Source organism: Porites lutea, chromosome 5, assembly GCF_958299795.1.
Source record: "Porites lutea chromosome 5, jaPorLute2.1, whole genome shotgun sequence".
NCBI lineage: Eukaryota > Metazoa > Cnidaria > Anthozoa > Scleractinia > Poritidae > Porites > Porites lutea.
Window position 1 is genome coordinate 13837270 of NC_133205.1, and position 12278 is coordinate 13849547.

Here is a 12278-nt window from a genome sequence, read left to right on the forward strand (position 1 = left end):
TGGTGGCAAGAGTTCGTCTTTGTTATCAATGACCGTAAGTCAAAGTTTATCCACTGATCCCTTCTAGTGTAAATTCCTTTGGTTATTTGAATTTATTTCATCATTGTAGACTTTCTTTCCAGAATACCTACAAACCCGGCAGACAAAAATTTCAGCATTTTCAGTTTCTGGGGAACCACCATAAGACCTTTCACAGGGTTGGAGTGTCTCATTAACAGTTTTGCGAGTTTGTTATTTAGATTACAGTTCCTGTGATATAAAAAGGCTCTAAGAATAAGTGGTTTATTTTGAACGCCTGAAAGGTTCGCTGGTTCATTATTAGCGGAGAAGACATCGAGAAAACAGATGAGCATTCACGGTACTTGACCAGCGTTAGTCGTATGGTAGAGTGACCTGAAGTTTCTGCACCCCTCTTCTTTACATCATATGTGGTCTACTCGGCAGTAACGTTTTGTTTTGTGGAACGTCAATGAAACGAACCGCTCGTAACTTGGCCACTTCAAAATGACCCAGTCTCAGTAGTAAAGCGCCGACTGTGAAAAAAAGAATATTAATTACCGAGAAAATAACTGCGCCAAAAGAATGCTGGCCATTAAAATTCAAAGTTGCACTCTTCTCCGGGCGATTTTGCTTCAGTATACAGCTATTTCGAGGAAGGTTGTCGTAAAAAATGTGCACGCGACAATCCCGAAAGGTAATATGGGATACGATCAATTCACTGCTCCTGAAACTGTAGCTGTCGAACCTACTTTTGTTACTTTCCTTCAGCACTCACAACCATATGTCCACGGCCTTTCGTGACATTCCCTCAAATTTCTTTGAAGAACAGTGAACTCAAGACTACCCACAATACCTTTCGGGATTGTCGCGTGCACTTTTTCCGACAACCTTTCTCGAAATAGCTGTATCTGAAATCATTGAGTGCTTTTTTTTTTTTCAGAACTGGGAAGAGATTAAGATTGAAGAGGAAACAGAGGAAGGCAAGAAAGTGGAGTCCATTATAAGAGTTCCTGCTCAGGTATTTAGTCCTCAATTCTAGAGGAAACTAGAATTGGGTGTTTGCAACTACAATGGTCTGTGTACAGCCGCCCCCCGCCCCGAAAAAATCGGAGAAGAGGCCTCCTATTTTTTCCCAGGGGATGGGGAGGGGGCGGCGGTACACAGGCTACAACTTCAATATCTTAATGGATTTTGTTTTGGTAAACCAATTTTGGTGATTATTATTTTGATGACTCTGAAATTATGTTGTACTAAGGCCCCGTCCACACTATGCAGGATAAATGTTTAAACGCAACTTTAATACGGTTAGTGTACTGTCCACACTAAGGGGTTATTCAGTTCACATGATACCGGAATGACTTTCATTCGGGAACGAGTTCATTCCATCTCCAAATGTTTCTCTACATTTGTTTACATGATACCAAAGGGACATTTAGGTCCCGTTCAAGTCATTCCTGTTTTCAATCCGAATGAAATTCTCGTTCTGATATGACTGAAGTTTCATTTTGGTATCATTGTAAACTGAAAACGAACTTCCTTCCGGATTGGAAATCGCAAACCGTGATAAAACTGTGTAGTCTCGCGCGATGTTCGATTTTATTATGTGAATGCAGTACAAACTTCACTCTGGAACGAAACTCATTCCAGAATGAAAGTCATATCAGTAAACAGCCTCTAATCTGGATAAATTGTTCCACGAACTGAATTGAAAACACATTTGAAAGTGGATGAGTTTGAGAACACCTGCTTTGTGTTTTAGTGTGGACGAATAGCATTTTGAAAACGCACTTTTTCGTAAACGTTTTTCTAAGTGACTGTTTACACGTGTTAAAACTTTTCCGTTATCAATTTTTGTCCTAAAAAGATGCGTTTTAAAATTTATTTGGTCGAATGCGGACGGAAGATATGATTTTGTGCGGCTTTTCGAACTGCTCCGTTTTCCAGTTTATCCGGAGTATTGCAGTCGCGGCCTGAAGTTTTTAATTTGTTCTGGCAGTTTTAGTAAGATGAGACAATGTGAAAATGGCTCGATACGTTTGGTTATGTATTGAGCCAAGAGCCATAATAGGACCTATTATGGCTCTTGATTGAGCCCATATCAAACGGATAATAGGCTTCTGGCCCTAGTAAAATTTCGGAGAAGTCATTCTAGTGCAGTCGAAGATCTCCTTGCGACCACTCTCGTAAGCGACCAGCTCTAGTAACGACTACCTTTGTGAAACCCCGTTTGAACTCTGACTTAAATTTTGTAATTAAAAGCCCTCATAAGCGACTGCAACCACTTTTGAGAACCAACTGGACTTTTTCTTTGTTTTTAAAACTTTAATAAAACTGCACACTGCGCTAATGGTTCGTTGATAAAGATGTTGAAGTTTTTTGGTCTAAAATATTGTACTTTAAGTGTAGCCGTGTTTACATCAGATTTAAAGACACTCATTAAACAGTAATTTCGTTTGTTTTTTCGTAATGAGCTATTAATGACTTTCTAAAGTCCTCGTACCGACCAGCTTTAGGTAAGACCATTTCTTCGAATTTCCGAGGTGGTCGCTTGAGAGAGCTACAACTATATCTTTATTCAGTTTCCAGACTAAATGATTTTTTTTATGTTGACAGGTTTCATCACATGTGACCTCCTTGTTGTTCAGTCTTTGTCAGGAACTTAACAGGACAGGGGCACACGCTTTAGACAGGTATCCTATACCAATAGTGTCTTTCCCAAGATACCTTGGGCAGATTTTGCGTAACTTTTAATGTCTGCCTTTTGGAGTTAGGTTTTTTGAAATTTGGACTAAACAGCTCTCGACAATTCCCAGTCCAAGCGCACCCACCCCATTATTTCTCTTGTAACGGTATATTCAACGTGCACTAGCGTGTTAATAGATGTGAGAAATTACTGTTTGTTTTCTATTTTGGGTGTGTTCGATTGTCTTGTGCAGAATGACAATATTAGGAAAGGTTCTTACACTAATTCCTTTTCATCTGGCCCGCCGTGTTTTGACTCAATAGAATGTCATGTAATTCTTATTATCGTATGTCACTGAGTCCGACGCGGTCCCAAAAACAATTCCTTAGGTTACTTCATAACCTGAGGAGAGAATTCAAGTAAAAATTTACGCGATATCTCGAGGCGATGATTGTGAAATCTGTCTTTTAACATCCCAATTTCCCTCATGTCATCATATAATTTGAATTCCTTTGGTTACCTCAATCCAATTTCTTATTTTTTTCATGTTAGGAAACTGTTACAAGAACTTGTCACGTGCCTATCACGTGGTGTTTTATTAAGGCACGAGAAACTTGTCAACGAACACAAATGTACTCTAACCCAGAACCAGGCCCTGCAGGTCATGTTTGATCTGAAGTTCATGACGTCAATCCTGGCAGGAAGAGGCGAGGGTGAGGGTTCGGAATTCACTAATCGTCTCGAGAAAGTACTCGACGCGCTGGAAAGCTGTGTCGACCCGTTTGATCTTGATGTATTTTCTCCTTACATCGCTACAAATCTCAATAAGCAACTTCAAAGATGTGGGGTATGTGTATAAACAAACGATAATTATTTTGTTCTCTTTCGAGTATATGTCAAAACCAAACGCTTATTAACGGCTAAGAAATCGGGCTGTGGGTACGTTCAGCCAATAATAATATTAATTTGTTGTTATTTTTTCATTATGCACGCTTACTTTGTGTACTGATTTTATTGTCATGTGCCTTAAACGCATGGCATTTATTTATTCCTTACCAGTTGGTGTGGGTGGCTCTTCCTCAAATTTTTCCCAACTGGTATACGATTAATAGGCATCCTATTAATAAACCGTTGAGACTTAAATATGTTTCCGGCAATCACAACTTGCCGTCTGTCCCCTTCTAATCGTAAATCGATTGACAAGAGGCAATTTTTGTACTTCTTTAAAAAAAGCCTCACTTACAAAATGAAGCTAAGTGCAATGTCTTTGTAGTAAAACTTGAATTAAGTTTATTTGCCTGAAAATAAAATAGCGTATTCAGGGTTTATTCAATAAATTGGCCAATGAGGGTTTTTTTTTTTTTTTTGCTCTTGTGTTGTATTATAAATTTATATTGAAGATTATAAGAGGAGTACCCAATAAAGCTGTGGAAGGAAAAAAATTGGCCCCGTTCTGTAATTTTCGGGGGCCCTTTTTCAAGTAAGGGGGTCCGAGAAAGGGGTTCCCCCAAAAGGTATTTGAACTTATTGGTACAGACTGTTCCATGAGAAAACGAACGTTTATTGAAATTATCATTTACAGGCTTGCAAGTACTGAACATGAGGTTATTTGGACTCTAATGCTTAACGTAAATGAAAGCTTCTTCAAAAAAAAAAAAAAAACTTATCCTTGGGTCTATTTTTTTTTGCGCGCCATTTGACGCGGCAACGTAAATTTTATGTGGCATTTTTTTCCAAATTGCGGAAATCCCGCAAAGCCGCAATCTAGAATAAACCCTTCTTATTAATATCAGTGGCTTCGCACATATAATTCCCCTCACGTAGACAATGCCAATTGATATGAAATGAGTGATTTTGTGATGTATTCTCATCGGACAGAGTGGTCAAGATGCTAGAGACATTTTACTTCCAGTTGACTTAAAATCATTTAGAGTTTTTGTGAGCGGCTTTCTATTGTCTATGGTATGGGGTTTTTTAGAAAAGGTCTTCCTCGTCTGGGACAAATTAGCAGCTCGTTCAGTCTATCGTGGACACAACTCCAACACGTAGTTTGTTCGAGAGAATTTTTTAACCTCTTTCCCTGAGTCCTCTCTCTTCAACAAACTGAACAGCTTATGACACACGTACTTTACCGTAACTCACAGCAAACTCGACCTTAGAGCTCTTCTGCGCATGACAGCCAACGTACGTGCTGGGGTCGAGAATGTAACTCACAACTTTACTCACAGCTTGGGCAGTACCTAACGCATGCGTACAGCCATATCACCTTGGCAGTGGCAGCCGTAGACAGCTGTCCTCTCTCTTCCTCCCTCGAGACAGGAGGAGAGAAGACACTGAGAACGAGGTTATGGAATGTTTTTTTAAGGTGCCTTTAAATTTTCTGTTGTTAAGGTTTTATTTGGTGTGTTAGCAAGTCTGGACAAGCATGCCACTCATTCCTTTGGAGTCACACATCGGCCTTCCTCCGGATCCCATGATCAGCACAACGTTATGCCTTTAGCTCCCAATCCACCACGATTTACTCTGTTACCTCTCACGTCTCATACAAGCGCGGGATCTGGGGCTCAAACAACAGATCACATTCATAAGAAGGTTTGGAATACCCTCTGTTTACAACTGGGCAGACTATTTTTTAACTGCCTAAACTGTTATCTTAGAGTTACATGGATCAATATGCATAAAGACGTATTGTAGGGAACAAGTTTCGTGGGATTTGAGAACAATTTGAGAGAACAGCATTTCGTTTTGTCGTCGGTGTCCACACTGATGACATCACCCTGGATGCGTCAATTGTTTTTCTTTACGGCAAAAGCTTTGATAACAATCCTTTCTATTGGGATCTTGCCTCCTGAGTGACGTCATAATCATGTCGTGGTTAATCCTTGGTCGACTTTAGTCAGGAATGAAGGCTTTAGTTTCTAAAGAAAATGAGGTTCGGCGTCGTTTGGGAGTAAAAAAAAATGTGCTTTATCACCACCATAAGTAGATTGAAAAGCTGACGTTTCTAGTGCGAGCCCTTCGTCAGGGCAAATTCACCCTGATGAAAGGCCAGCCGTTTGAATTATTCTTGGAGACAGTTGGAGCCCATTAATTTTTTCAATGCAAATTCCATTTACTCGTATATCGGATTACATTCAACGGAACATGCCGTCATGATATGATTTGTGACGTCATTTTGAGGAACAGGAACTGAAGCTTTCAGCTAGATCCAATATGCTTATAACAGTTGAATTTTTCCGGGCACCAACTGCGAATGAACAGATATGTCTCAACTCCTTTGTGTGTGTGTGTTTTCGAAGGTCTGTATCGACATGATACATCACAAAATCCTAGTTTCTTGTTCGCCGTTGCGGATTGCGCGATCATCAAATAACATTAAACAACGGATTATAAAGACGCAGCACAATACCTCCGCCACAAAAATAGTTTCCGTAACTACAACAAACACCCTTAAAATTTACTTCTTCCTCCTTCAATACCCGATGGAATGTTGTCCATTTTAACACTGGCTCAAAAACAGAGACTTGCACTTCTCGATGCTTGGCTGGGAGGGAGGGGGGGGGGGGGGGCATAAAACATTATAGCCGCCATAACTGGTTTTAATATCAGTATGTGTCTGAAAGAATCCCGAAACACCCCAACAAACTAGGTTTTTTCTGCCGTCCAGCTAAGATAGGGTTAACCTTGTGTGGCATATCATTACCTGAAAGATGGTTTCATTGTATTTTTTAAAAATATTTATTTTTTTTAGTTTATTTATTATTATTATTTTTCAGGAATCGTTAAAACCAAACGAAGACTTGAAGGGTGCAATTACTCAAACAGCGTTCTTCAAACATCACCAGTTTTTTAATTTGAATGTTAACCTGCGTCAAGAGCTTAAAGCGACGTAATGTTCATACGTTTGAAATTTTAATGTCAAATGTAAATAGTAGAATACAGACAGTATATTTAGTATGTGCTGTACATGGTTTAAAACCAAGGGGTGTAAAAGTGCGCGTGCCATGGCTGGCTTGAATTTTCATTAAAAGAAATAATTGTCACAGGGTGCTTCGCAAAATGTCTTGATTCATTCCTTTAGTTGTTATTTCATTTTTTAAAATATCGTTTTCTGGTTAGAGAAAAGCTATAAAAAGGTCACTTTACGGAAAATAGCAATGACACTATATTATTTAATTTAGCCAGCGCTTTCGTAATTCTGTGGCCCTGCACAGCGAATCTATTGAATTACTTTTTGAGATCGCGTGCAACACACTTGAGAACAGTTTAGTCGGGACTTAAAGAAAACATCAACGTTTGGTGTTTCTTCGTTACTTTGTCACGAAATCACATTTTATCGCAAAAAATGGTAATTTTCCATTTTAAGAACCGAATCGCTTGAAGTGCCTTTTTTCAAGCAACCATTGAAAATTATATTTTTCCGTGTCCCCGGATCCAGTGTTGTTTAGTTGACTTCCTACAAGCAGGACACTTTAGTTCACAGGGTACCTTTCCCTTGGATAAGATGAATACAGGGCTTCGAGGCAATAATCATTTTCTTTTAACAGAACAGGTGTATCTGTCAACGATCTGTCTTGCTGTGTTTGTTTGGACGGTATAACATTATCCTACCGATCTTTTTTAGGAAAATTAAATGGTAGCGGTAAAGCGTTTTTGATACAATCTTTACTTAGTTAAAGACAAACCGACTCTTCTTGAAAAATTGACAAGTGAGATAATTTCCTTCGGTGTGGTTTTTTCAATAATGCCCTAATTGCAATAATTTTTTGATCTTCCATAGCCTACAGCTATTTGTGGAATTGTTATTCGTCGTGTAATCCATTTATTTTAGCCAGAAGCTTATCACTTTGAGTAAAACGGAGATTTATACATCTCTGTTCTTGATTCTCTGGTTGTCAGAATGAAGGCGAAAATTTAAGTACTCAGTTTTCACAAGATTCCTCAGATATTCGGGTTTCGCTCATAAGTGTTTAGAGCAGCTTGAACCGAAATGGGAATAATATATAAGGCTGTCCACCGATTTGTGCGCACTCTTGTCAACTTGTACTTCCGCCGGCCACTATATTTAATTATTTTCACGCGTTAGGTCGCATCTGTAAAAACAGATACAGTCATTGGAAATTGTATTTGGATATTAATTTGGTTTTCGTTCAGAAGTTTGAATATTGTTATCTACGAGTTGCCAAGCGACAGACATCTGTGCCCCCTACCACACACACACACACACACATTTTAACTGTTTAGTTCCAATCAAAAGTCGAACCGAAGAGCTGCAACCAATTTGTTCGAAATCGTCTCCCTGTATTCTCTAAAGGTAGTTTTAAAACAGTATATGAATTTTTTTTCAAGTTGCAGGTCAATGGCCCTTGATCGATAAAAGGAAGCTCTTTTTTGCGTCCAACCCAGGGAACAGAATTTTTGTAACCTTACCTTATTTTCTTAATGGAGCGCAATACAAATATTATGACACCAGTTCAGTGGACACTTATCCACAAAACATCTCTTTCAACAGGTATCATTTTGATTTACACGTAAAACTTGCAGCCGTTCTGCTTTCATCAGGGAATTTTGTTCCGCTATGATAAAAACATAGGTTTCAGAATGATATCATGGATTAAGAAGCTCCAAGAGGCCAATCCGTGGTGGCTGTTTATATCTTTAATACTGATCAAGAAGGCTCTTGACGGAAATGCGTCATTCAATGGACCATTCAATCTTTTTGCTGAGTATATCGGGTCTAGCATTTACGGACCACATACCGAAATGTAGCGACCTAATGGCGACCGACATAACGAGTCACAACCGACTGTCCGACCGGCGGTCGATAGTATCGTTACGCCCAATACGCATGTCTTGAATTTTCAAATGTTCATGCTGCTCATACAAGCGCCAGGTGCAGTTCAGCGCTTTGCACAGAAATTTAATCACGTTTTAGATACTTACAATCTGTGCAGAAATTTGAACATGTCGACTTAAATGCATGGCAAGCACTGAGATTTCTGCAGAGATAGAATTTAGAAATAGCTGGAGTATAATTTGTTTTTACCCTGTAGCTGAGTTCTAACACCATAAACTCAGGTCGGCCGAACCCATCTAGCCTTGTATAGCTCTTTTAACATGCATTAACCGATTTTCTCTCTGGAGAAGTGGGATCGCGAAGTATTTTGTTCTCTCATTTGAAATGAGCTCGGCTCAAAGTGTTAATTGTTAATTTATACACACTTTTGAGCAATCACAAGTTTTAAGAACAAGATAGAGATTCATAGGAATGATAAAGATTTTTTATTTGATTTCATTCCGACGGAGACTTCTGTTTTTTCATTGCCAGTATATATTAATCAATATCGTTTACATGTGAAGGATCAAAGATTACAAAGGACATTCACTTAACGTCTCATTTCTTTACTTGCACAGTACAGCGGTTTTACAGTTTTATTCCCGTCTTTTCTCGCCAGCTGCTGCCAGAGTAAAACACTTTGGTGACCAATCTGTACAACCAGTTCATTTCATTACAAAGTTTCTATTTGAACGTTAAGTCCCAGTTCAATTTACTGTTATCTAATGGTCTTATATTCTTGGGCCGATATCGACAATATGTTTATGCAGACTGTTTTATTTTTTGAAAGAAGACGAGGTGATGTAATTTTAAGATTCCACAGCATTCACTGACATCTTAGGGACTTAACTTTGAACATGTAAAACTAGAACAACCCCAGATGGACAACGGAAAAGACTGCATCAGTCGTTAATTAACACTATGCTCAGTAAATAGTCGTTATGTAACACTTCGGCGGCTCTCTGATTTTATGGAAAGTAACAAGAGCAAATATAAACGGAGTAGAAAACAAGATGGCATTTTTGTTAGTTTTATCGTCAGGCGAATCATGTTTGATTTGTTTGTTTGTTGTGATTTACCAGCTTCCCAATTGCTGTCGATCCATTTTGATGAGGAGAGGCCGAGACGTATTTGACAGACATAAAAAGCAATATCAAGCGAAAACCTTCAAGCACGTCATTGCATATCTGAATTAAATTAATAAGCACGTGTAAGGTCCAATATGACAATTACAAACTTTGAGATGGCATCAATCCAACCAATGACCTTGACTTTGAGTATCTGAAGTGACTAATAGAATCTTCAAGGAAGTATGGGTCTTTGCGTAAAGCACTTCGGCTTTGGTCACGAATTTCCCTTGCGGGGGTTGTAATTAGAAATACCAGCGTAACCTCGCGGACCACAATAATCAAACCGGCTATATTCAGCGTTTTGTTCATTTGACAATCTTTGTTCGTACTGGATTATTAATTGGCTATTTAAGACTATCAACCTCTGAGGTTATGTCTTGTTTGTAGGTATTTACAAAGAAACTGGATTATTAATGCCCCACTGACCATCTTAAACCTTGCACAGTAAAATGTCGTTACTAATATGCTTTTTGCAAACATTACACGATTAATATCGGTTTAAAATTGAAAGGAACATAACTCTTCTTTGCAGCTGTATGAAATTGCTTTTGGTTGTTTCAATCAGCCGCCATGTTCAGCTGACAGACTCTTCATCGTATGAACAGTAATCTGTTGATCCAGTTATATCAGTTATATTGAAATTCAATGTTCGTACACTGCTGTGTTTAGCTTATTTTCGTTTTGCTAAGTTGAATTCGCGGTACTATAAAATTATTCTAACCCAGTGCTGTATTTTAAGCCGATCTTGTTGATGGTTGCAGTGGTTTTACTTGGACAATGTGTTGTAAACAGTGTGCTTTATCACGCCTACTCCAGTCAAGTGTCTTACGCATTGCATATAATTAACAAGCTCTCAACACTTCAGACTATTAGAAGTGATAGTAATTGACAGTGAATATGTAAAATAACACATCACAGCAAACCGCATCAAATGGAACCAAAAGTTACAATAGACTTTGTTGTCCTCAATGAACTATTCTGCGGCGGCTACAAAGAGCACTGTAGGTCACTGTAAATCAGGTTATACCTGTCCATGGCTATGATGAAAAACCCAAACAAAACGCCATCTACAGTTCTCTGTATGTTGTTACGATAGCATATCAAATTTAAATTCTAAATAATTGTCTAATAAAATAGTTGTTAAGTTTAGAGGGGCAATAAATATCTTTTCCTCTTAAGTAAAAAAATTCCTATATATTTATTGGTTCATTTGGATTAGCCGTAATGTCTGGATTAAGACTATTTGGTTTTAGATCGATGGTAATACCTACAGACAACCGCAAGGGTTTGTGTAATGTTTTCAAGAAGTTTTGTGTGGTTTTAGATACAACAAGAGGCATTCTTAAGTCCTTTTCAAAAAACTTCAAAGTTTACGCCGTCCAAATTTCGTCACAAAAAGCAAAAGGCGTATCGAGGACTCAAAACGAAAAGAACCACCAAGGGAATAAACTCTAGAATTGTCAAACTCCTCCCAGCTAAACTCATTTGCCTCACAATATACTCTTTATGTTTGAGGTGCTTCAATATCCAAAGTTGCCGCCAAATTTGAGAGCTTAATGATAACCATGAATAAGAGATGACTTGTCAGTTCTATTTTCGTGCAAAAGACGGAAGTCTTGTATTTTGCTTCCTAACACTGAATTTTCACTGATTTTTCTTTGGTTAATCGTCCTTGTTCATTTCGTGACTGGGTATTCCTTAACTGATCGATTTCACTAATAATTTTACAAACATTGGAAACGCACATGTCATAACTGATGTCGCTGGTGGGCCATCATGCATGTCCAGACTATTGTAGATGTGAAATGCGCTACTAAGAAAGCGTCCAGACATTCAAAAAAGAAAATTAAGGAAGTGCGTCACACACTCGTAAAAAAAATCGAAAACTAAAACTATAAGCTCCAGGTGGATTTCTGAACTTATGATCAAAAGGCATTTGGAAATAAGAAGCTCGCGGGTGGCCTAGCTTGTCCGAAATTCATATGCTAAATTTAAAGGAAATTATTGTTTGCACTTGACAGCTCTTTCACCTGCAGGAGTGTAAGCTTAAGTAAAGTCCGTTTTTCAGCTCTCTTCTAAAATAAGCTTCTTCCTCAAAAACATCGTTGCTGAAAATCATAGATTGCAGATCATATTGCGTGTGTTATTATTATTATCTCCTTCATATTTCGCATCACCAGGCAGATGTAAAAAATGCAAGATCGTAAACAAAACGTTCCTATTTTGCATATTGGGTGTGCTACATACAATGTGACAACATTGGGAGAGAAGAGTTTGCATAATTCGCTAACAACAAAAACTGCCTTATATTTACACATAATGGCAACGGAAACACAGAATTCGCATGATTAGCTATGTAGAAAACGAGGGGTAGACATTAGGGAGTGTTTATGGTGATCATAGTTCACGGTGAACCAAGAAACAATATTCAACGAGAAGTTTAGGGGCGTGATTGTGTTAAAAAGTCTCCCAATCAACACTGTGACAAATTTTTGACAAGCGAAAGTCGAAATTGACAAGACGCTTTACCTCCCACGAATTGAACCAATCAACGCAAACCAATAGTCCCACGTGTAGCAGATGTTGCTAATGAGTGGTGCATTATGGCCTGACTTGAGGTCAAAACCAA

The 12278-nt window shown here is 38.5% G+C and overlaps 1 protein-coding gene across 4 annotated transcripts in view; it reads left to right on the forward strand.

Moving 5' to 3' along the window:
• LOC140938604 (conserved oligomeric Golgi complex subunit 1-like) overlaps window positions 1–6731 on the forward strand; it is a 25147-nt gene extending 18416 nt beyond the window's left edge. For 3 of the 4 annotated variants that reach the window (XM_073388099.1, XM_073388100.1, XM_073388102.1), the window contains 6 exons: window positions 1–34; window positions 941–1018; window positions 2614–2690; window positions 3236–3530; window positions 5075–5275; window positions 6460–6731. The exon at window positions 1–34 is cut by the window's left edge and continues 60 nt beyond it. In XM_073388099.1, the coding sequence (XP_073244200.1) occupies window positions 1–34; window positions 941–1018; window positions 2614–2690; window positions 3236–3530; window positions 5075–5275; window positions 6460–6576 (802 nt within the window). In that variant the 3' untranslated portion in view covers window positions 6577–6731. The remainder of the gene's footprint in view (window positions 35–940; window positions 1019–2613; window positions 2691–3235; window positions 3531–5074; window positions 5276–6459) is intronic. The other variant, XM_073388101.1, reaches the window with a different exon arrangement.
• Window positions 6732–12278: the final 5547 nt, after the last annotated feature.